At 40.4% G+C, this 22,947-nt stretch overlaps 6 protein-coding genes and 2 long non-coding RNA genes across 11 annotated transcripts in view; 4 read left to right on the forward strand and 4 right to left on the reverse strand.

Annotated features, from left to right (window-relative positions):
- LOC130701439 (kynurenine formamidase-like) overlaps window positions 1-6,629 on the forward strand; it is a 33,618-nt gene extending 26,989 nt beyond the window's left edge. Inside the window, exons 2-9 of one of the 2 annotated variants that reach the window (XM_057523420.1) lie at window positions 4,768-4,829; window positions 4,914-5,004; window positions 5,475-5,579; window positions 5,635-5,769; window positions 5,841-5,919; window positions 5,988-6,170; window positions 6,236-6,371; window positions 6,428-6,629. In XM_057523420.1, the coding sequence (XP_057379403.1) occupies window positions 4,794-4,829; window positions 4,914-5,004; window positions 5,475-5,579; window positions 5,635-5,769; window positions 5,841-5,919; window positions 5,988-6,170; window positions 6,236-6,371; window positions 6,428-6,571 (909 nt within the window). In that variant the 5' untranslated portion in view covers window positions 4,768-4,793 and the 3' untranslated portion in view covers window positions 6,572-6,629. Of the gene's footprint in view, window positions 1-4,587; window positions 4,830-4,913; window positions 5,005-5,474; window positions 5,580-5,634; window positions 5,770-5,840; window positions 5,920-5,987; window positions 6,171-6,235; window positions 6,372-6,427 lie in introns of those variants that run through there. The other variant, XM_057523419.2, reaches the window with a different exon arrangement.
- On the reverse strand, window positions 805-1,959 carry LOC130701454 (uncharacterized). Its single transcript, XM_057523436.2, has 3 exons — window positions 1,813-1,959; window positions 1,562-1,689; window positions 805-1,475 (listed from the first exon to the last, which is right to left on the reverse strand). Exons 1-3 carry the CDS (start codon window positions 1,813-1,815, stop codon window positions 1,007-1,009), a joined length of 600 nt encoding a protein of 199 aa, XP_057379419.1. The 5' UTR covers window positions 1,816-1,959; the 3' UTR covers window positions 805-1,006.
- Window positions 5,996-6,662, reverse strand: LOC132088427 (uncharacterized). The gene is made up of 3 exons (XR_009421996.1): window positions 6,532-6,662; window positions 6,205-6,459; window positions 5,996-6,129 (listed from the first exon to the last, which is right to left on the reverse strand). It is a non-coding gene; the product is annotated as an uncharacterized LOC132088427 (long non-coding RNA).
- Window positions 6,663-6,876: 214 nt separating this feature from the next.
- Window positions 6,877-10,839, reverse strand: LOC130701479 (uncharacterized). The gene is made up of 5 exons (XR_009004057.2): window positions 10,694-10,839; window positions 10,020-10,127; window positions 7,770-7,971; window positions 7,162-7,272; window positions 6,877-6,985 (listed from the first exon to the last, which is right to left on the reverse strand). It is a non-coding gene; the product is annotated as an uncharacterized LOC130701479 (long non-coding RNA).
- On the forward strand, window positions 7,502-10,352 carry LOC130701412 (nose resistant to fluoxetine protein 6-like). 2 transcript variants are annotated; one of them, XM_057523379.2, is made up of 9 exons: window positions 7,502-7,742; window positions 7,820-8,276; window positions 8,344-8,632; window positions 8,731-8,894; window positions 8,957-9,331; window positions 9,400-9,538; window positions 9,602-9,797; window positions 9,865-10,134; window positions 10,201-10,352. In XM_057523379.2, exons 1-9 carry the CDS (start codon window positions 7,517-7,519, stop codon window positions 10,215-10,217), a joined length of 2,133 nt encoding a protein of 710 aa, XP_057379362.1. In that variant the 5' UTR covers window positions 7,502-7,516; the 3' UTR covers window positions 10,218-10,352. The 2 variants fall into 2 exon arrangements, with proteins under 2 accessions (XP_057379362.1, XP_057379361.1); XM_057523378.2 differs by having other exon boundaries at window positions 9,865-10,138; window positions 10,215-10,327.
- On the forward strand, window positions 10,823-12,186 carry LOC130701450 (uncharacterized protein F13E9.13, mitochondrial-like). Its single transcript, XM_057523431.2, has 7 exons — window positions 10,823-10,967; window positions 11,056-11,138; window positions 11,211-11,345; window positions 11,413-11,612; window positions 11,681-11,808; window positions 11,869-11,989; window positions 12,066-12,186. Exons 1-7 carry the CDS (start codon window positions 10,892-10,894, stop codon window positions 12,151-12,153), a joined length of 831 nt encoding a protein of 276 aa, XP_057379414.1. The 5' UTR covers window positions 10,823-10,891; the 3' UTR covers window positions 12,154-12,186.
- LOC130701472 (uncharacterized) lies at window positions 11,981-16,111 on the reverse strand. The gene is made up of 8 exons (XM_057523454.2): window positions 15,953-16,111; window positions 15,677-15,885; window positions 15,427-15,622; window positions 15,206-15,360; window positions 13,515-13,617; window positions 13,248-13,453; window positions 13,057-13,185; window positions 11,981-12,887 (listed from the first exon to the last, which is right to left on the reverse strand). Exons 1-8 carry the CDS (start codon window positions 16,056-16,058, stop codon window positions 12,201-12,203), a joined length of 1,791 nt encoding a protein of 596 aa, XP_057379437.1. The 5' UTR covers window positions 16,059-16,111; the 3' UTR covers window positions 11,981-12,200.
- A 216-nt stretch (window positions 16,112-16,327) lies between these two features.
- LOC130701424 (adenylyl cyclase-associated protein 1-like) lies at window positions 16,328-20,214 on the forward strand. 2 transcript variants are annotated; one of them, XM_057523401.1, is made up of 9 exons: window positions 16,328-16,372; window positions 16,473-16,537; window positions 16,890-17,005; window positions 18,133-18,265; window positions 18,428-18,709; window positions 18,781-18,887; window positions 18,969-19,439; window positions 19,506-19,756; window positions 19,826-20,214. In XM_057523401.1, the coding sequence occupies exons 3-9, from the start codon at window positions 16,897-16,899 to the stop codon at window positions 19,904-19,906; spliced, it is 1,434 nt and encodes a 477-aa protein (XP_057379384.1). In that variant the 5' UTR covers window positions 16,328-16,372; window positions 16,473-16,537; window positions 16,890-16,896; the 3' UTR covers window positions 19,907-20,214. The 2 variants fall into 2 exon arrangements, with proteins under 2 accessions (XP_057379384.1, XP_057379383.1); XM_057523400.2 differs by lacking the exons at window positions 16,328-16,372; window positions 16,473-16,537; window positions 16,890-17,005 and adding an exon at window positions 17,598-17,972.
- The last annotated feature ends 2,733 nt before the right edge of the window (window positions 20,215-22,947 follow it).

Raw genomic sequence — 22,947 nt, forward strand, 5'->3', positions numbered from 1 at the left:
GTGCGTAATAACATGTACACGAAGTTTGATAGCGCGTCTGGAACCTGTTTTCTGCACGTGACTAACGTTCACACTGGACGTGCATTTCATCAAGATAGACCGCATTTGGGCTTTCAAATCGATTGTTACTGGGCTGCTATTTCCGTCTTTTTTTTTTTTAAAGAAATATCATAAATGAACGGTTTCGATCTTCTTTTTGTGTGTGTTGACAGATTTCGATTCGCCAGCACGATCATCAAGTAAAATGAACAGCACGACAAGCCGAGCAGTAAACATCAGCACTCGGCCGCAACAATGGGCCATCACTTACGGCAGCCAGAAAAGGTCCACCATGGCCATCATGACATTGTTGATTTGGCTCTTGCTGACGTTCGACTTCGCCGAGCCGGCCGACACTCTCTACCTGTGCATGAAGAACTGCGAACAATGCAAGAGCATGTACGGAGCCTACTTCGAAGGCGACTTGTGCGCTAAAAGCTGCTTCAGGCTCAAAGGCGCCTTCATCCCCGATTGCATCGACGTCGCCTCCATCGGGCCGTTCCTCAACAAAAACGAATGAAGAAAACAAACTACAACACGAAAACATCAATTTCGCCATCGTAAGACAACATTCCGAAAAACAGCAAGTCGTTTGATTCCAAAGATTGTCTCGCTGTCGCTTTATTGTTTTAAATGATTTATCACACGCCTGAAATTTGCGTTACATTTGCCTTTTATCATATTGTGTGTGTGTGTGTGGGTGCGCGCGCGTCACGTTTTCGCCTCTCTTTTGTTTGACGACGATTTCTGTATTATGCGATCGTCTTCTACGTACAATAAATGTATTTATTTCGCAGCAAGTCAAAGACTCGCTCGTCCATTGTATCTTGTTTTCATTGTGGGAAAATGCGACAATCGAATCGGAAGAAGACAGATATTTTGACAGCAACATCCAGCAAACAAATCAATTGTCACGGAGAGAAATGCACAGCAGAAAAATAAATAAGTAAAAAGAAATGCCGAGATTCTAAACGAAATACCAACGAGGCATCGAAGGAGCGCTGGCCAACGGTTTGCTACCGTTGATGCGCTTCTTCCACTTGCGATTTTTCAATAATTGATTGTGACCTTTGAATTCAGCGCCAGTTCTGCTACTGTAGTACGTGTTCTGCTGGGCCGCAGACGGTTTGCGACCCAAACGGCCTGAGTACGACGGACCTATTAGGGCTTGACTGATGGGCGCCGCATAACCGCCTCCGTCCCCCGTTTGATCGACAAGTACCGAATCGTCAATCAACTGCTGGGCTGATGGGCCGTCCGATTGAGGCATCAGCGACAGTTTCAGGAATTGATCCACCGTCTCGGGCTCGTTGCAGTCAGGCATCGGTGCCCAGCCACTGCTCATTGCTGATGGCTTGTAGCTGGCCAAGCAGAACTCGGCGCAGCGCTGTCCGTCAAAGTAATCGCCGTACATTTCTTTACACTGACCGCAATTCCTGAACATCAAGGAGGAAAAAAAGAGAAAACTCGAGAGATAAAAGGAAAGAAAGGCCACTGCCGGATAAAAATAGAGAAGAATTACATCATGCAAAGATGGATGTTGCCCAGCGCGATCTTCTTGCCATCACTTCCCTGGCTCGACACCACCACAAAGAAAGAAATCCAAACGGATAAGAAGAAGAGGATGGACGACTTTTGAACGACGACTGCCTAACTCATCACCAACAACAAATCAAAAGAACGCAGTCAGCAATTGAAAAAAAAAAATTATCAGCATTAAAAAAAGAAAGAAATTTCTTCTCTCTTTTTTTTTTGTTTGAAATGGAAGCCTACCATTATGTCCCTCGATTCAAGTTTCGATTTTTTGAAGGATGGACGAATGATATCGTCAATTCAAAAAGCAACTCGACACGTATATGACTGACTACAGTTGGTTTGCTGCTCTTTTTATAAGTATCGCCTCCTCCCTCTTACGAGACGCAGCATCCAAACCGAAAGATTACCGCACGTGACAAACGCGCAGAATCTTGCCCTGCAGACCCTCCTCCCCGTCGCTTTCGATGATAAAATAAAAGGTAAATGTAGCGAAAGAAGATTATCGGACTCATTTGAAGTTTATGTACCAACCGTTTCGTTAAATTTTCGCTTCTTATTGGATAACAATAAAAAACAGAAAGACGGCCTATCCAGGCCAGTTGGGCAATTTAAATGTCAACATTTAACGCAACGAACATTTTCAAGGAGAGTGCAGTTTAAAATGAATAACCAATCCTATTTGCGGTACCCAAAAATAAAAAATGCGGATTAAAAACACGTCTGTGATGACGTCTACGTGAAGGAAGGACCTTCTTTTTGCCTGCCAACGAATCCGATTGCTTCTCCCACATATTCGTCGTTAACTGCCCCATGCACGGTGAAAGTAGTTAGCGCGGGTGAGCAAAAGCAAACAGAAGAAAACACTTGAACTAATCAACCGCAATGATGGATGGCAAATGGATAAAAGGAGTTCTTGATTAATAAAGGTAATAAGGCGACTTCCGCAGTTTCCCAGCACACACACACGAGGAAGGAAGGAGCTTTTTATCTCTACGTCAATCGGTAGTTGGCTTCTTTATCGATCGGACAAGAGATCAAACGAGGGGATGGAAAATGAGGAAGAATTATGGAGGGAGGAAATGTGGCAAAAAAGGCGAAACCGTACACTCGATCTAAACATCTGTCGGAACGAAAGCGTGAATACGCAACCACTCTACTTTCAATCTCATTTTACCCGACCAACAGCTTGGCTCCAAGGGGACCAGATCAACTTCCGATGGGGCACACACTTCAAGAAAATAGAATCCATTCCTCGGCCACTTGTACACGGTATCCAAATGTCAAGTCGAGTTCCGAAGAATCAACAGATGGACCTAACACGTAAGTATATAGGCAACATAGGACCAGAAACGCGCCTCTCGATCCTGAGTTTCTTTATCAGTGGCACTAACCAAATCACATCTTCTTGCAAAGTCGAGTAAACTCAATTTCAAATTCAAAAGGATGCGTAGTCAAGGCAACCGAAAGCCACTTGCTAGGTGGTAATAACCATCCAAGTGGAAATTCATAAGTTGATGGGATGATTATAAGATAAAAATTGATTTCCATAACTTCGTGATACGACACTCAAGTGAACAAAAAGTTTTCTCTGAAAATCAGTTCGACGAGACCAAGACGTTACTCTCTACATGCCTTTCATGAAAACAAAAATGGGGATTTAAAAAAGTAGGTAGACTCAACGTTTCACATTTTCAAATGTGCATCCCCACTGCAACAGTAAGTGGAAACTTTTCATGGAAAAGGATAAGAAAAACAAAAGGAAAACATTTAGACACGACACTCGTTGGAACGATTAAAACACCATGGATACCTCAAGGGATTATTAACAAATAGTTCTGCAACAGTGATACACAGTTGTCACAATTTCTGAAACTCTCTGTTGAATATGAAAAAATTTGCCAGCCCCATTTCTTTTGAATGCACTAACATGTAAGCCACAGCAGAATACAGCCTACAGCTGATGAACATGATGAACAAGCTCATTTCATTAATGAGTCATGTCTGATAACTTGGCTACTGTGAAAACCATTACTGCCGTAGCAGGTCTAACATTGCAGATTAAAAACTATGGAAAAAGGCAACATGAGAGACTTACCCTTGTCGTTGAAACAAGTAAAGTCAGCAGGGCTTGGTTCTGTTGCTGGAAACGGAGATCTTGAAAGTTTGGATTAATGTCAGTAATCAGCATGGCCACTGAGCAGCAAGCATTTCCTGGCAGCACTTAATTTCCTTATTAAAAAGTTGCTCATTCGTGAAAATTTCACCAGCCCAAACGTCATTCTGGAATACGTGGAACTGTTTCGTGGAAACTAGCAATCAGGCGCCAAAAAGTATAGTCAATTCTTGAATTTACAAGAAAATTGTTTTATCAGAGCAGTACCACATGTTCAATACGAATATATCGTCACATGATGTCACCTAGCAACACTAGTTATTTTTCTGTTATGTAAAAAATATATGTTACTTTTACAATGTTGTTTCGATAATCAATCTTCACGAACAATTCGTACTCTCTCATCGAGCAGCCATTCCCACAATCGTACTGCTGAAGTTTATGGCGCCAAGACAATGTTGTATTGTGACAAACGACGTTGACAAATTTTTCTTTGATTACTAATCAGGATCTGTTTTATTTTAAATTTTATCTATTTTCTTTTTTAAAACATTATCATCATCTAATTAATTTAGAATAGCAATAAATATAATAATTCACAGATTTTGTAAACAAGTTAGAAAAACAATGATGCCAGATTTCAATCAAGATATCACTTATCAGCCACCGGTTGAACATTTTTCTATAATGTAAAACCCAATGCCATTAATGTTCATTATTTTTTTCCCATTTCAATGTGGGATAGCTACTTGTGAACAACAAAGTCACAGATATGGAGGAAAAGAAAACTTTAACTAAGTAATAACATCCTTGATCCTTCTGGCTCAGCGACTCGTCATGCAACCTGACGTCTGTAAAATCAAAATGCTGGATTTTCCCATCTAATATTTGTTCATGCTAGTAGAGTCGAAGCCGACGTTGGCATCATGAATGTAACCTAACACAATATAGAAACCGTACAAGGAACTGTTATGTACTATAAACATAGCATTTCAAGGTCTTCTTCGAGTCCATGGCCATTTTGGCTGACGGCTACAGTTCAAAGTTATCTTTTTACAAACTAAAGACAGACGTGTTCCAACAACTACGCAGCTTACATTTTACTATGGAACCAGAAGAGTGGTCATCTTGGGACAAGCAAGTAAAACAAACAAATAATTCTAAGAAACCCCCTGTCTTTTACCCTTAGATAAGCTAATAACATCTTTTTTGCCCAATTCTATAGAAACTAGAAGACGAATATTCGCCTAGCAAATGGTCTCTTAGAGGGCCAGCGGATTGGGTTCTGGATCACCATGTTAAACTAGTAACTCAAGGTAAATAATGGTAATTAAAAGAGATCAACTATATAGAAATATGTGGGACACTAATGTGAACGCATGTAAAACGCCGTTGCGTGAAAGAATGCATAACGCAACATTCAAAAAGTCAGTTGCGTTGGCCGGAGATTGATCTCAGGCCTGTTGCTTCAAAGGCAATTATTAACCATCGTAACCCTAACGCTTGTACGCTGTTTGTTGCTGCAAGATAATATTTTAATTGTAAGAAAACGGAAGGCCATAGTACCTTGGCGTAAATGCGAGACTAGGGCCCGTTTTAACGTTTACTTTTGGAAACCGATTATAGTGGCGCATCTAGCACTCATATGATTATCCAAATGCTGTTTACCTTTTACTTCGTTTCGATGTTGTTTAGAAAAAACGTAGCATTCGTCTGCTGTCTATCCCTATGTATGGGTTACATCCAACGTTTGTTGAGATTATTTTTTATTTCCTCGGTGATACAGTTAGTACTCAGGTGAAACAAGAAGTTTCTTGCCAATTGGACATTTCCTACGGGATACGGCAAGGGGAGAAATTTGACATTTTTGGGGCCGAAGAGTTACCTAAAGGTGAGTTATTGCATTTCGTTTAAAGTCAGTTATTAAACGTCACCTAAATTTGTAGATGCACCGGTATTTGTCTACATTCATGGAGGCTATTGGCAGGCATTGGATCGCAGCATTTCCGCCTATAGCGTTGCTCCACAGCACAAAGCTGGACATGTTGTTGCAATTATTGGATATGAATTGGCTCCGAAAGGTTGGTTCCAAACAGTTTAATTTGAATCGACCAATTGTAGATTTGCCTCACCACAAATTCTTCTGTTGCAGTTTGTTTAAAGGAAATTATATTAGAAATCCAGCTGGCTGTATCAGCTATTCTGAAATGGGCTGCAGAACGTGGTTCAAGGTACCAGTGAGAAACTTGATGCAACTTGCTACTGTGATATTGTTTACCTTTTTTGTGTTTACCGTCAGGTCTGTAGTGATTGCTGGACATTCAGCTGGTTCCCATTTGGCAGCAATGTTACTCCATGATAGTGAATGGCAAAATAAAGAACCCAATTTGAACTTTCTGCATGGTATGGTGCATATTAGTGGAGTATTTGATGTGGTTCCCCTGATTGACACAACCATGAATATACCTCTACAGTTAGACAGGTAAATTAACTTACACAAATGTTAATTATTCTACCTTTAGTACCGCAATAAGTGTATCCATAAAGGGACGCAGCGAAGAGCCTTAGTCCTCTGCGATGTTTTAGCCAATCGATGGAAAGAGTTCGTAACATAAAACAGCTATTGGTGGTAGGGGAAAACGATCCTCCCGAGTTCAAACGTCAAACATTAACGTACGCACAGGTATAATGGCACCTGATTTCGTTTTCATTTGCATCTGTTAAATATGGGTTTATTAGGCTCAGATGCGTGCTGGATTCACAGATGTTCACTGTAAAGTGATGGATAAGTTAGACCATTTTGATATCGTCGAAAAATTGCAAGAAGAGGAATATGTACTTACGCGTTTGATAATTCAGCTGTTGTCCTGCACGCAACTATGACAGATGTATTTTGGCTCGTTGACTTTGGAGCATTATAAAAGAAAACATCAAGTTTTTACGGTGAATTAACACATTGTTTTACCAAAGATAACAATTTTATCACAGGTAGCAAATTACCTAAATAACGCAGCGGTGGTCAAGTAATACGCAAAGCGTCATGCACCTATGCATGACGTGATCTAACTTAACTTTGAAATCTGTTCTCATTGATCGATACATTTTTCAACGTCAAATCGCGATTGTAAATGAATACTCCATTCTACAAAACAAAACAAAAATATCATTGGCTAAGCATAATTGAAGAAATGTCATTCTACATTACCTGCATTTGGAATACCAAGTTAAATGGCCAATCAAGACTCGGTCGTCTAATCAGAGCAAAACGGATCTGTCCGAATTCAAATTGGCCGATTGCTGACGTTTGAAGGAAAATAAAAATCGAAAAAAGAAAAATCGGTTTTCAGCCGACTTGGCAGGCAATTTAAATCAAGCATTCTGCCAACTTGGCACTGGGAGAAGCTGAAAATAGTCTCCTTTTTGATATCTAATATTAGATATCAAAGGAACTAGCTAGACAATTCGTTGCTCACTTCAGGAAGTATCCGGTAAAGATGCAGCCACATTCTACAGGGACATTTGAGGGGACTTAACCAGCACGAGGAGCTGTGGTTTTCACGCCGGTCAGTATCATTTAGTCTCTCCTGAAATAATATCAACAAAAATCGTAAGTTGAGAGACATTTGGCAATGAATTATTCAACAGCAGAAAAGGTAAAGAAATAAGAATTCAGGAGCCGAGAATTAAGTGTCTCTGACCACCGAAAAAAGAAGCGGAACCAAATTTATGACATGATCGAAATCAGTTTCTATTTTGCAGGTTTTCCGCTGTAGCCAATAGGTCAAATACAGTTTTAAAAAAAGAACAGGAAAGAAAAAGAACTACATTATGCCGACTAGTCGGTCGCCTGTTTTCTTTTTAGTTGTTTCCTTTTTTAACGTGCCAATAATTAATGGCCTGGTGTCACAAATTGCTGACATCCGACTTGATGAGTGGTGGATTGATTCAAGTGTTCCCACAGCATCAGTCGCATCGAACGTCAGTGAAAAATGCCTCCAACACACACAAGAATTTCTAACAGCGCTCCGCAATCGACAATCGTGGGCAGTAAAGAGTAAGTACAAAAATGAGACATATTTACCTGACTTAGATTTCCTAAAGTGGGTGATGCACATTGTTACTTTGTTGTAGTGTACGAATCGTCGGGAAGATTGGTGGAAGATCTGATTTACATAGAAGGAAGCAGCGACGTTCACCACGAGCCCGGATTGTTTGATGCATGTGTCTCTGTACAATCGGACGGAATCCCATTCAAAGGACAATACTGCACCGTCTTTTTTGGCCTGAAAGAAGAAAAAAATATTGGCAACCAACAAACAGACTTCATGACTCCATCGAGCAATGTTGAGGATTCCAATGAACCAAACGAAAGCTTGTCAGATTATCAAACCCCCAGCGTTGGTTTTTGCCTGCCGTCTACTTGCAGTGCAAGTGATTTGCGCTCTGCACTTGTTCACCGTGTCGGACATCGCATCACCAAGGGTAAAAAATTCTTAATAGTAGTCAATTCGGATGAAACTTACTGCTATACTCAAGAGAAAATCGATGCTAATGGCGCTACATTGGATAACCTTAGCCTCGGCGTATTGTAAGTCTTCGTGGTAAAGTTTTTCCGTTTCGGTAACTTGATGTAACTTTCAGAATTTCTTTCGCAGATTAGTATTTTGTGCATTGGGCATTACTGTCGTTGTAGCAACAATGTACGATATATGGATCATCGAAGATCGAAAAACTTCGCAAAGAGCGTTTGCACTTCAGATGCTACATTGTTTCTCCGCCAAAAAGAATTGCACAATGCTATTTTCGACTGAAGATGATGCAGAGGATAGTTTATCGTGTTTGCACGGGGTGCGAATTTTGACGACGTGTTGGATTGTATTAATCCATTTGGCTGGGGCAAGCACCTTTCTGCGCCTGAGCTACAATAAAAAAATGGTTCTTCAAGTAAGTGTCCCTGTAAAGTTGATCTATGTTTTAAAGAAGACAAGTTGCGAGATTGCAAAGCAAAAGAATGGCAAATTTACACACAATTTCTTTTTCAGAATTCCTTACGATGGGAATTTCAGTTTGTCGCAAACGGATTATTTGGTGTTGACACTTTCTTTTTACTAAGTGGCCTTTTGGTTTCCTTTACTCAAATGCGCCAGTTGGATTTGAATCGTGGCTATTTTAACATCAAGAGATTCTACGTCCGACGGTACATGAGGTACTCAATTCCCTTTGCGCCGTAAAAATTAATTTGGTAAAGTTCAGATCAATGTGTGTAAGGTTGACTCCAGTGTACGCCGCTGTGCTTGCATTTTTAGCAACACTTTGGCCTTACATCGGAACTGGACCCGACTGGCATTTTGTGCAAAGAATTAGCCAGAGCGTTCGAGAAAACTTTTGGGCGCAAATGCTGTACATCAACAACTACGTAAATCCCCACCGATTTACCAGCCCAGCTTATGGATTCGCTGAATCGTGGTATCTTTCTTGTGACATGCAAATGTTCTGGATTAGTCCACTATTTATTTATCCACTCTGGCGGTGGAAGAGGGTCGGATTCATTTGGACCGTATTCTGCTTGCTGCTGTTTTTGGGAATCTCGGCCATGACCTTTATTGTTTACGACCTACCACCAACTATTATTTGGCTAAGATCGTAACTTTTTAATTGATATTTTAATGAAGACGGGATCACGCAAAGCCGTTCGACTTTGGCATTTTTAGGTCAGAACTCTCGAGGATCGATGTATATTCGCAACGGCACTACATGGAAACATTCGCTAGGATTCCACCATACATGATAGGAATTCTTCTTGGCTGGTTACTCCACAAGACAAAAGATAAGAGAATTCACATCAACAAAGTATTTTTCCTTCTTAAGATATGGACTTAAAGAACGAATATGACCGTGTGATTTTACTTGCAGAGTCTAATAGCTACAGGTTGGATTTCAGCCGCAATAATTGGGTCTCTAGTAACTTACGGAATATACCCATATCTGGATGAAAAGACGGTGCCGATCATCAACCCATTCGTTCGGGTTTTGTATGGGGCTCTTCATCACTCGGCATGGGCAATCACTGTTGGTTGGATCATATTTGCCTGTACTCACGGATACGGAGGTCTGTCAAAATCTAGCTACTTACATTGAAACTGTATCGTTTTACAGTTTATCTTTGATCACGACAGGTATTATCCATCGATTTTTGTCGTGGAAATTGTTTCTGCCGTTCAGTAGGCTGAGCTATGCCGTCTATCTGATTCACTTCAATTTCATCAGAGCATATGCATCTCACTTACGCAAACCTTTCTATTTTACTGAATTGATTTTCGGTACAACATACCTTGGGATTCTCATGATTGCCTTCTTCATTTCATTTGCTGTCTCTGTCGTCGTGGAAATGCCGTTCCTCAATTTGGACAAACTCCTTTTTCCAAACAAACCAAGGGTTCTAGAAAGTAAGTACAACCATAAAAAATAAACATCATTTAGAATTAGGAATAATGAAAATATTCTTGATTTAGAAAATAAGAATAAGTAAGAATGAGTAAGAACTTGCGAGATGGAAACAGCAGAAGAAATGGCAGTGGGCTGATACAATAAACAATCAGAAAAAGCTAAACATACATAATATTTGGATACTTGCTTCCAGAAAAACAATCGAGCTATTTTGCTAACCACGGTCATCTTTTGTTCTTGACTGATTTCTACATACTACTTTCTAGGCCAAAGTCTGTTTTATTTCATAAGGTTTGCTGACTGAATGTTTTTTTATTACAAACAAATCGTAAAAAAGCAGACATTATAACCATACAGTTTTATTCATTGACACCCAAAAAGAAAAAAGAACTTAAAATGAAATTTCATCTACCCTATTTTATATTTTAAAATAAGCTGGAAAAGGAAAAAATAAGCATGGGCGATTGAGGATCTTCATTAGTGACAAAATTCATCAACCATAATCATTTAATAGCACTCCAAAAAGAAAAGGTATGCATTAAAAACAATGTTAAGTACCAGCAGTAAACCAGAATATAGTTTTTGTAGACATTTGATCACCAGCTTTTGGATTTATAATAGTTAGACTCGGTTTGACACTTAGACTTTCCTTACTCGTGTTCGTGGAAAAGCAGACGTAATTGATCTTCAGTTGTTTCAAATCGATAGAGAGTAACACAATAACATCACTGGTTTATCTTGATTACATTTTTCACCATGGATCGATTCCGGCGCCTTTTCAAACACCCATTTTGTAACATAATTGGCATGATCCATCTTCGAGCGTTGCCAGGTAGTTTCTTACTTTTTAAGGATCTTATTCAACATATAATATGTATTTGCCTAACTGTGGCATTGTCCGTGGCATTAACAATACGCAGGAACACCGAAATCTTCTTTGAGTATAGGTGCTATACGAGACATTGCATGTAGAGAAGCTGAGCTTTATTTGCAATATAACTTGGTATCATATGCAATCTTCAACATAGATTTTACAATGTAAAGTTCTATTCTAAAGTGTGGTGTTCTAAATCAGGATGGAATAATAGTCGAGAATATGCATGATATACCTTATGTCAAGGGTCCAATCAGTCCAGAGATTATTGCCGCCATGACTAGGATCTGCTCAGATGTTAAACAAATCTTACCTAACACACCTTGTGGCATTCAGGTAAAGCTGTAGCAGAGAATTGTTTAAAATGCAATTCCAGTCGATAGTATGATTGGCACATCTACAGGTATTAGCTGCTGGAAACAAGGAGGCAATAGCAATAGCAGATGCTGCTGGATTTGATTTTGTTCGGTGTGAAGGTTTTGTTTTTGGTCATGTTGCTGATGAGGGTTACATAGATTCATGTGCTGGACCACTGCTGAGATTCCGAAAAACGATAGGAGCTGAGAACGTTCAAATTTACTGCGACATTAAGAAGAAACATAGGTTTCTTTTCATCATTTAAAAAATTTGAGTGTCCAAAGTATAAACTTAATATTTTTTATTTGTATTAGTGCGCATTCGATTACAAGTGACGTTTCATTGGCAGAGACAGCCAAAGCTGCCGAATTTTTCATGGCGGATGGAGTTATTCTAACTGGTCAGTGCACGGGCGATCCAGCAATCCCTTCTGATTTCAAAGGTAAATCTATCAGCATAGCATGTTCAGTTGTCCGTTTATATTTACCTATGAATACGGCAGACGTTGCCAAAACTGTCAATCTACCTATAATGGCTGGATCTGGTGTAACGTCCTCCAATTTGGCGAATTATGCGGAAGCACACGCGCTAATAGTTGGCTCTGATTTTAAACGTTATGGAAGGTATTACATTTATTCCAACGTAAGACTGTTTACATGTTGATAAAGTCTCATCTGTTGATAAAATCGGTATACGCAGCTGGAACCAAGAAATAGACGTCAACAGAGTACAGCAGTTAATGGAAACAGCCGACATGATACGGAATAAGCAATGTAAGTTCGATTAACTAATGTAAATAAAATTATCAAACCAAAGAAAACCATGCTACGGAATTCAAGAAGCAAGAGTCAGACAGAGTGGAGGGAGAGCGTATAGATCACTGTGAAATCCAATTATTAAACTAACCAAAGCGCAGTAACTGTGTTGGAGGTACAAAAAAGGGCTGGTAAAATTTTTTATATGAACACTGATGGATGTCTCGTTAGACATCACAAAAGGCGGTTTGGGAAGGTGAGAGAAAGAACCTAGAGCAACTGCAGTAAAATCCTTCAGGAATGTATCTGAATCTAGATCAGGATATTGGAAGGCAAAATCTGATATAGCTGAATCAACAAAATAGGATTCGCTATTACGATCGACAAAGTCAATATCGGATTGCAAATCAGAACTTGCATTGACAGAGCTTGTTCCATAATTCGGATTTAGTGATGCCGATTGTGTGAGAGATGTTGCCGAAGACGGGCTAGAACAACTGTTCCAAGGTAAGGAAGAAACGACAATTGCAGACCCAACCAGCGTGACCAAACTAGCCAAATACGCTGTCATGCACGCAACAGAGACGTTTATAACCAGGTCGTAGACAACATCCCAAGTATCTGACAGCAATTTCTGTCGAGCTAGAATATCCAAATCCGTGTAAGTAAGCCATCCACGCTTCAAGCTCTCACGTTGCGCCACGCGGAACTCGATCCTAGCCAGAGCTTCGGCAAAATCTTGGTCGTCTACAAAAAGACGCCATTCCTATCCCAAAAATCATGAGAATTATGTTAGCTGGCTTCCTTTTTTCATCTAGGAGTTTAGAACAACTGAAATACGCGTCTTAGACAACTGAGAGCATGCTCAGTAAACAAAACAAAAGTAAACAAAACAAAAATAAACAAATAGGTAACGTAAACAATTGTTGACTTACAATTGCTTGAAGGAATTGTCTTTCAATTTGGTTAAGATTGCTCAAATCTATTTTAGCACTGTTGGCCCATTCTGAGTTGATAACTTCATCCTCTTCTCCTTCATCATTTAGAAATTTAGAAGCAACCATCTAAACAATAAATTCCATGATGTTTGCATTTTTGTATGAATATTAAGTATGAATGATCTTACCACAGACACTAAAAAGAGTTTGGATGAAGGGATTGAGGACACAAAGTTGGGGTTATTCTGGCAGAGTCTTTCCAAGTAGATCAAGGCAACAACCAAGGAGCAAGGTGAAAGGCAAGCTTCTCTTGAGAGTTCAGCAGCATATTCAAAACAAAGTTTTTCCAAAAATAGGTTGCTATCACTCTCACTAAACCTTTCCACCAAGACATCTAAATGAAGAAAAACCATTTAATAATTAAATCACAAATTATTTTGCAAAAAAACATCTACTTGTAAGCGGAAGGCTGGAATTGAGGCTATGGGAGGCTTTTGGAACTGAGCCATAGTACAGTGTTTTACGCAGGCGTTCTGTTAACTCTGAATAATCCATTACCTGAAACAATTGAAAAGATGGATTAAATTAAATGTCAAAGGTAGTCAATAAAATTTTGTGTATTGCATAAAAAATGTGAATAGAAAATCGAGTGCTAACCTCATGGAAATCATGAACAACGCGGCTGCTAAATCCCATGAAGGGAACTTTCTTCATAGGTTCTATGGACCTGTGACAAATGTCGTTGGGTTTTAACAGTGTTAAACTTAAACTGAAAACACTACTGTTATTCGTTGAACGTTTCGTTTTTTTTTGCAGTTGCTTCGTCAACAATGAAATCCAACAGCCACTAACTCGTGTCCTTGCAATTTCTTCTGCTTAGTTGAAAAGGATCATTATGAACAGATCCGCTAGGTGGCAATTCACCAACGATCATTCAACAAGTGACTTACAAAAATTTCAAATAAGTGGCGCATTACGATATATATCCAGTATCGTCTGCTAGATCGGAGGCTTATAGAGGGAAACTAAATTGTGGACACTGGAGTGCAGGAATTGTATCATTGTTATGCTTTAAACTAGACTGCCTACCTACTAACCTGCTAGCCGCACTACTGGTTTTAGACACAGTAAGGAAAACAAAAACTTATTGGTATCGAAGAGGGTCATATATCCCGATGATTAGCTGCCTGCATCCATGAACCTAGTGGCCATGGGGAGACTTACCAACAACCTACGATTACCTCTTCTCTACCTAAGTTTGTGGGTCGATCTTCAACATGTAGTGAACGCTACTACAGATCGATGTGAAACGTCTGTATGCGTGTAGGTGTACGTATGTATTGTTTGTTTTTTTAGTGTGCCATTTTTAGCCCCTCTATAGTAGGCATGGCTCTTCTTTCTCGAAGGCATATCCAGCGTTGTCATTTGGTGTAGATGATGTCAGAAGCGATGTGATGTAGAATCTTGCGAATCCGTTGTGATGAAGATGCTGAGTGTTGCGTAATCCAATGAGGTGAAGAATCTTGCGAATCCGACATGGCATATACAATTAGAGAAGGAGGAGAGGGTGGAGGGAAGGGAGGGCTGGGAAATTGGAGGTGGCGGGGTTGAAACTTTGTTGTGTTGTTAAATTTTTTGAATATTATATATTTTTTTGCGTTTAACAATTCTTGGCGTCTAATCTAATCTCGTAATCTGATTTTTTGTTATCAAATCGATTGCCATTCTCCGCATATTGACTCAATGACTTACAAGCATTTAGCGTCTAAATTAAAATGAGTAAAATATTTTTTTTTTTTATAAAACGGTTCTTTTACTGACCAAACTTAGAAGGAACTTTTTCATGGGCAGCTACACCAGGGCGTCTGCGTTTTGTTACAATCGAGGAAAACATTAATTAAAGTTGCAGGAGCAGCGTCAATGTGTAATGATGAAATGGAACCTATCCGATAGGACAAGTCAGAAAGTCCAGTAATTCTGTCTCGCTTCCGAGATGCTGTTTTCTGATCATAACACTTCTGTTGATCACGAACACGTTTCTTGCTGTCATGAACATGCCTATTTATCGAACGTTAAGATAAACTTCATAATGTCAAAACCAATATTGCATTTCACTTTACCTGAAACAATTTTCTTTTTCCGTTATATTGTCAGGTCTGAGTATTTTTATGCCACTTTGTTTCATTCTTTGGTAAAACTCATCATCTTCAAGACCCCATCCCCAATATTTGTTGCTGAGTCCATTTAATTTTTTAAAGTCATTAATGGTAAGAATCAAAATACCACCAACAAATGTTTCATCTTCAGTCAAAGAAAATTTTTTTTTTAAAGTAGAGGGTTTGAAATGCAAAACAAAAAATACGGTACAGTGGTACTTTGGATGAAGCTTCGGACTAGCAATATGAAGAGCAAACCCATCTCCAGGGAAAACATATTTCAATTGTGGATTGACAGGAAGCAAGTCTACATCATGCATTGCGATGTAGTCAAACTTCTCCAACAGACTGATATGGAGAAACCCAACATTTATTAAGGAAGCTCTATTGAACCTGAAATTATCACTCTAAAAAAAGAACAGTTATAACATTAACTGCAGTAAGCTTGAAAATTCAATTACTTGGTTGATGATGAAAATATCATGGAATACACTTTGGTTTGAGAGAAATTTGTGCATATGAGGCACAAATTCAATAAGTTCCTCAAACCTATCCCGAAATGGGACAATGACAGCAAGATGATTTCTGTTATGATGATCCGAAATTTCATTTTCCGCCTCCTGTGCTTGAAACTGATGTATTTGAGAAGTGTGGGAACAGTCGCAGGAATCTGAAAAATGGGTGGATTTTCTTAAGAAAGACCCAAAAAATCCGTCTTTCAACCACATTATTGTTACCTGAATTAGCATTCGGTAAAGAGATAGCAAGTAAATAAAGAAGAACAAAAAAAGGCAAGGCAAAAATCCATAGCCATTTCTGTGTTTTGAATTTACGTAAACTCATATTTCAACCCGGCGTCATCACGTACAAGAAAGACCATCTGGTTGAATGGTTGCAACCTAGAAGTCAACATGGGTTGTAAATTGTAATACAAAATAGATTTTCTAGGGTATGCAGGCCTTTGTAAATCTATTTACTTTTTAGCTATTTGGTGTGCAACACGTACTTTTAAAATTAAGGCCTACTGGCTTGTGTAACAGAGGCGAAAAGGTCTGATTTTGGGTATTGATAATCTGCCATCTAGTGGTCAAATCTAAATCTATTATATTTTTTTAGCCGCCGGGCTTGGTTTGACATTCACAGAGCAAACGAATCTAGTGAGTCATACTTAAGAAACAACCTCTTCACCTATCCTTATCTTCTTCCTCCTTAGATTTCATTTATTCGAAACATAATTTACTTACTTGTTTAGTAAAGGTTAAGTTCGGCCGGGAAGTCAACAGCTTCCTTTTTCCATTACTGACATTGTGCATCGTTTATTGGTGAGACATGTTATTGCTTCTTTACCTATTTTTAGGAAGTAGCTATCTTTAGCAATAGAATATACAAACCAAGAGGGTCTAATGTTAAAGAAAAAACGCCGGCTGTTTCCTGTAGAGAGAGCACTAAACTCAGATTAAAGTTCATAAAAAGTGGGTCGGATCCAGTAACAATTGTTGATTATGTGTGCAAATCAACAAGCAAAGCCCTTACTGAGATGAAAGATAAGTGAGTGGGCTGGCTGGTTTCGCTGTGTTGCTTGTGGTGGGTTGGTCAGACAACTTTAACTGGGTGGGTCAATGTGGGAAATGCACACCTACAATGGGATGACTCACCTTTATCTGGTTGTTGCAGGACCGAGATGGCTTCAGCAGCAGAGCTGTCACTTATAGTCCAGCGTCTGGAAACAGTTGCCTGCAAACTTGAATCCACTGTGCTTGGTGCCCAAGGTTCCATCACTACTATGCCCGGTAAGAAAAAGTTTTCCATTTTGAATCAGAATATGTTATTAAATGTGTTAGTGTGGGAAGGGTGTAAGTTAGTCAAAAAAAAGGATTGACAAAAGAAAAAGAATGAGGTGACGTCCGACATATGGCGCTGTACTTTTGTAGCATAAGCAGTCTTCGGAACGGCTTCGTCTTCTATTACATGTATCAACCGTTCTTTTGTACGTTTTCATACCACCCCTTTCGGCCGTTTTCGTCTGGTGAATCCGTTCTGTAAAAGGGACGTTAACCAGGAAACCACTGCAGTTTGTTGATCTTAACTCTGCTGTTGACCGATATCATCAGGCTGTAAATTCACTTGCTCCGTTTTATATCATAAAATATTTCGCCAGTAATTCTCAGCTAAAAAAAAATTATGAACGTTCCCCCCATTGGCTTGTTTGTTTGGCTGGTTAGAAGGAGGAGGACGACGATTCGTGCACTAAAGTACTTTGGACTAACGGTACCGGTCATCATCAGTTCCCATGTCTTTTTTTGTTTATTTTTTTTTTCACATTCTTCTCTTCCTTCTGGGCTGCTGTTGCGACAAGAAAAAAAAGACCTCAGTCAGTGCCCAGCTATCGTGGTAGATTGTTACTTGGCAAATTGTTCTGTATTAGTGCAATGAAGGCAAATGGAAGACTATGAAATAAGTCTTCCATAGATTTGTATTGAATTAGTAGTTGTTGGTATATTACGATGGGAAGTGGTTTATCTCGGGAACACTCTGTCAAATCGGCGGTCAAATCTCCGCCTCGCCTACGCCGACCCAAAGGCTCGTTGCACTCGTTGATCGAAACCGACGAGGAGGAGGAGGGCGCGGGTTGTTGCGAGTGCGATTGCGATTGTTGTCGTGAGGAATGCGATTGTGTTAGTACAGACGGCCACATGAATACCCTACAGACGGATCGACAACGGAAATTGCGGTGCTTGGCGGTTGAGGCGGAGTCGAGTAGCTACGCTAAACTATTCTACTAGTCTATAATAATGATAATAATAATACAGAAATAAATAAATCGATAAACACGAACTACATTTGTTCGTTTCTCGATTGATCCTCCATTACTTACTAATGTCATCGCGTGCTAACTTTTTCCCTTTTATTCCTGCAGAGGAAGCCCCGACTCCGTCCGTTTTGGCTTTTGATGAAATCGTTGCTGGCCCGGTCGCCGCCTATCTGAAATGCTCCAAAGTTATCGGTGGAGACGTGGCTCAACATGCAGACATGGTGCAACAAGGATTCAAGTATTCCTATTTTTTTTTTTTCATATTTTTGGCCTTTTTCCTTATCGTTCTCCCTACCCTATCATCATCATTTCCGAAATGTGATACTTTTGACGTGCCATGCGATATCACGTGATAATAAGGACAACTTTTCATGATTTACCTTTTTCCTGTTACGTACAGGGATCAACGTCACTTTTTGGTTGTAGCCTCTCGCTCCAAAAAGCCTTCTGATGCTGACTTGATGAAACTGTTGGCGCCCACTTCTCAATCTATTCAAGGAATCCAATCCTACAGAGAGAAGAATCGCACATCGCCTTTGTTTAACCACTTGAGCGCCATCAGCGAAAGTATTCCCGCTCTCGGATGGGTCACTGTAGCACCTGCTCCTGGACCATACATTAAGGAAATGAACGATGCTGGCCAATTTTACACCAACCGCGTCTTGAAAGATTGGAAAGATAAGTACGTAATCATTCTGTCTGTTTCTCCTTACTTTGTTTATGAAAATGAATCAAATCTCAACCATTTTTCAGGGATAAGAATCACGTGGATTGGGTCCGAGCATGGGTCCAGGTGTTGACGGATTTACAAGCTTTCGTCAAGCAACACCATACTACTGGTCTGGTCTGGAACGCAAAAGGTATACACTCGATGAACTTTTTGATGGATTGTTCACGTGACACACGATTTTCGAACAACATTGTCAACAACAAACGTCTAGGCGGTGACGCTGTGCAGAACTCGAGCAAGACGGCTCCAACCTCTGGTGGAGCTGGTGGACCTCCCCCACCACCTGGACCACCTCCTCCACCAATGCCAGCTGGCGAATTGTTTGCCGAAGAGGCTGGCGGTGATGAAAAGAGTCGCGCTCAACTCTTTGCCGAATTGAACAAGGGCGAAGATGTGACAAAGGGCCTGAAGCGGGTCACGGCCGATATGCAGACGCACAAGAATCCAGCGCTGCGTTCCGGACCTGCTCCATTTAGCAAGCCTAATGTTGCTCCCAAACCCATGGCATCAGCTGCTTCTTCGGCGCCGAAAGCCGTCGAACGACCACCGCGTAAGGAATTGGAGGGTAAAAAATGGATGATCGAGTATCAGAAGAATCAAACCGGTTTGGTGATTACCGAGACGGAAATGCACCAAGTCGTTTACATCTTCAAGTGTGAAGGTTCGACAATCCAAGTCAAAGGTAAATCTCGTTTTGTTATCTGTTGAAAAGACAAAAGAAATTAATTGGTTTTATTCCCCTTTTTAGGAAAAGTCAATTCTATCGTCCTGGATTCTTGCAAAAAGACGAGCATCGTTCTCGACAGCGTCGTGTCCTCGGTCGAATTTGTCAACTGCCAATCAGTGCAGATGCAAGTGTTGACCAAGGTGCCGACCATCAGCATCGACAAAACCGATGGCTGTCAGATTTATCTGAACCAGGCATCGCTGGACGTGTCCATCGTGTCGGCGAAATCGTCCGAGATGAACGTTCTCGTTCCCAAGGCTGATGGCGATTACGTGAGTTTCATAGTATTAACCTAATCGGTTTTCCTTCTTACAATTATTTATTTATCTTTTTTTTTTCAGGTGGAGTACCCTATTCCAGAGCAGTTCAAGACAACATACAACGGCAAGGGTTTGACCACTATCATCAGCGAAATTGCTTGAATCAACGAATGACGTGAGATAACAGAACAATGAGATATTTGCTCGGGACTATTTTTCCTGGCTTCAGTTTATCTTTCCCCCTACCCTCCCACCCAATAAATCCTTCGAAAGAGCCGATTAAAGGCACATAGTTCTTCCATTCGTTGAAGTTGTCTCCCTCCGCTCTATTTTAAGTGAACAAAAAGTAAATGCTTTTGTCTGATTCTCTAGCCAACATCCCCACCTCCATCTTATCAACTTTGCTTCAATCTATATTAATTATGCCCAGCACTTCCTAAGTTATCGCAAATAAACTTGTCTTTAACGAAGTTGTTCACTAATTATTCACTTTATCTCGTCCAAGGCCAACCAGTTGGCATATGAAAGTATTACAGCAAAGCAGCTAAGGCAATGATGTTGTTATAAACGTTCAATCTTGGTCAAGGTCTTGGTTATGTCACCACTAAACCCCAATAATCGTTCACTTACTAGTTCCCTCGATAATTTGACTAAACCCCATTTTCTCTGGAAAGGTTTGTAAATCCCCCGTTTAATTGTTTTAGAAAGGGTTGATCGTACAGGAGAAATAGGTAAAGGTAAGTACTGTGTAAACGGTATCAGGGTGGGTGATACAATGCATTTGCGAGGTCGCGTAAGATTTCAATCGATACAAGGAAAACAACTACGAAACATTAATCGAACCAAAAGCGACGAATGCACGACATTTTTTACAGCTCCAGCAGATTTTTAGGACCTTTACGTCAAATGTTGGACGATAACGATGATCATTTCTCAATGGCTCCAAGGGCGCACAAGTACTTCCACGAAACGAAGAAAATTCAAAATGGCTAATTTCACGAACTGCTGCGACCCGAATACTTTTCTGGGCGGCGCAGCCTCAAAAGCGCGTGTCGTGCAATGCGAAAAAAGAGGAGAAAACAAAAAAGATGTCATGGAAAACTTCCATCAATATTATGGGGGCCCGTAACGGAAGGAAAGTTTGGCTTCGTTGGAAATTCTGATGTTTTGAGGTTTTGACTAATCGGCATGATTGTTCAATGAGCAACATGAATACAGCGTGCGAAAAAACATGATTGTTTTACTGTGCTCTTTCTTCATTAGAAAATGCATTCGTTGTCGTTGAGTGAACGAATAAATTTGACAAAAAAAAGTTCAAGATCGTGCAAACTACATTATCGAGATAAATTTTTCCCTGTTAGTGCTGCCATCTAGCAGGCAAAATGGAAGAAGAATGGTGGTGACAGGTAGAAACTTCTCCTACCTGTACCACTGTCAGTAAAAGTTGCAGTCTTCCCTCAGGTGGCTCTAAACGGTCCGAGGCAGCCAGCCAGACTGGACGTGTGCGAACCACGTTCGCCTCACTTTTCTCTCAAGCGAAAGCAAAAAACACAGTGTCAGTTTAGATTGTTTTTAGTATTGCATACTTTTACCTGATTCCTTTCAAGTTTTTCAGACGTTGGTACAACTTTTAACTGTGAACAACTCAAACTTTTAATCTGGGGACTCCAACGAAACAAGTGAAATGTTTGCATCACTATTGTGAGAAAATTCAGTGAACAACAGTTGAGTGAATATCGGTTGTGTAGTTCAACCAAAATCGTTGGGCGGTGTACCCTCCCCATTCTTTTTTAACTGAAGGCAGTGTCGGTGTGTGAGCGTGTGTGCATGAGTGTGTAGACTCTCGCTATCAAACTCTTGGTGTTTCAAGGCCTTTTTTCCCCACCCTCTCTGGCCGCCGGAGCGAGAGACTGAGAGAGAGCACCTTCTGGCATTCCTCAACGGCTTGGACTCACCTGTGTGTTGCCGACTGCCGCCAAAAAATCATACAAAAAGGAATTTCTACTAGGCAGTTGGTTTTAATAAAGAGGAAAGACAGGTAAATGACTCTACATGAGCCTTTTGATTAAAGTATTGATTATGTGATTAAGTATACCAAATCGGGACATGTTTTGTTTGCTGTGATGAGAAATCGGTTTGGAATGTCGGCCTATCTTTTTGGGGGAATTCGGCGGAAGTTGAAAGATCTAGCAGGGGCTTCGTATTCTCTTTTCCACATACCTGTTTTTCTTCTTATTCTTCTACCATTTCGCCAATGTTGATTTGGGTTTTATCTCTCCCCCCCACCTCTCCCCCACGAAAAAAAAAGTGTGTGAGTGTGACAAGCTTCTTTTTTAGTTTCCTCCATGGAATGAGAGAAGGGGAAGGGAATGAAGAGGAAAAGGAATAGTAAAAAAAATAAATGAAAAAAAGGGCAATTCTTACAGTAGAGGGAGACTCACCTGAGGGTCTTCCCGGCCCTCTTCTCTTATACTTTCGTTGTTATAACCTTTATAAGGGCTTTCTGGCCAGAGGGCGTCCGTTTCTATACCTGTTCACTTTTTTTTCCTTCTCCTCCATTTCCACCCACCTGGCGTATATGCGTGTGTAGCCTTTGATGCCTGGGCGAGAGGATGACCCTTTCTCCCCCCATCGGCCCTACCTTTTCCAATTTTCTTGTGGGCCTCTGGTTCTCCTTGGCTGGCTGCAGTGATGGTGTTGTTACCGGGTTAGGTTCAAAACCTTGTTGGGCGTGGGAACGTCGATTCCCCCCCACGGCGCATACGACGCCACGACTTAAGCGACGAGAAGGAAAGAGAAAGCCCGTGGAAAGAGAAGAAACGAAATCAGAATGGATATATCAAATTTCATAACAAACGAGCAATTTAATTGGCAAAATGAAAAAGAAAAAGGTTAATGGCTAATTGAGTCAATGCCATTATTACCTCCATCAAAACGTTCAATAATGGGCTGTATTCTATCTCAGCTTTCAGTTATTTGGAAAACGCGTTCAAAGAAAAGGGAAAGAAATGAACGCACGGGACCGATCTCGTGACTCATGTATCCTTGACATTATCGGGCTTGTTTTTTATTCGTTTCTTTTTTCTTTCTGATCTGATTTGAATGCCCAAGGAGAACGAGTGGTCGTGATGGTGGTGGTGGGCGTTGAATTATTCAAACCGAAGCCCGGTTCTGATCCTATTGCAACGGCTTTTCTCCATTTC

The sequence above is a fragment of the Daphnia carinata genome, chromosome 10, assembly GCF_022539665.2.
Source record: "Daphnia carinata strain CSIRO-1 chromosome 10, CSIRO_AGI_Dcar_HiC_V3, whole genome shotgun sequence".
Lineage (NCBI taxonomy): Eukaryota > Metazoa > Arthropoda > Branchiopoda > Diplostraca > Daphniidae > Daphnia > Daphnia carinata.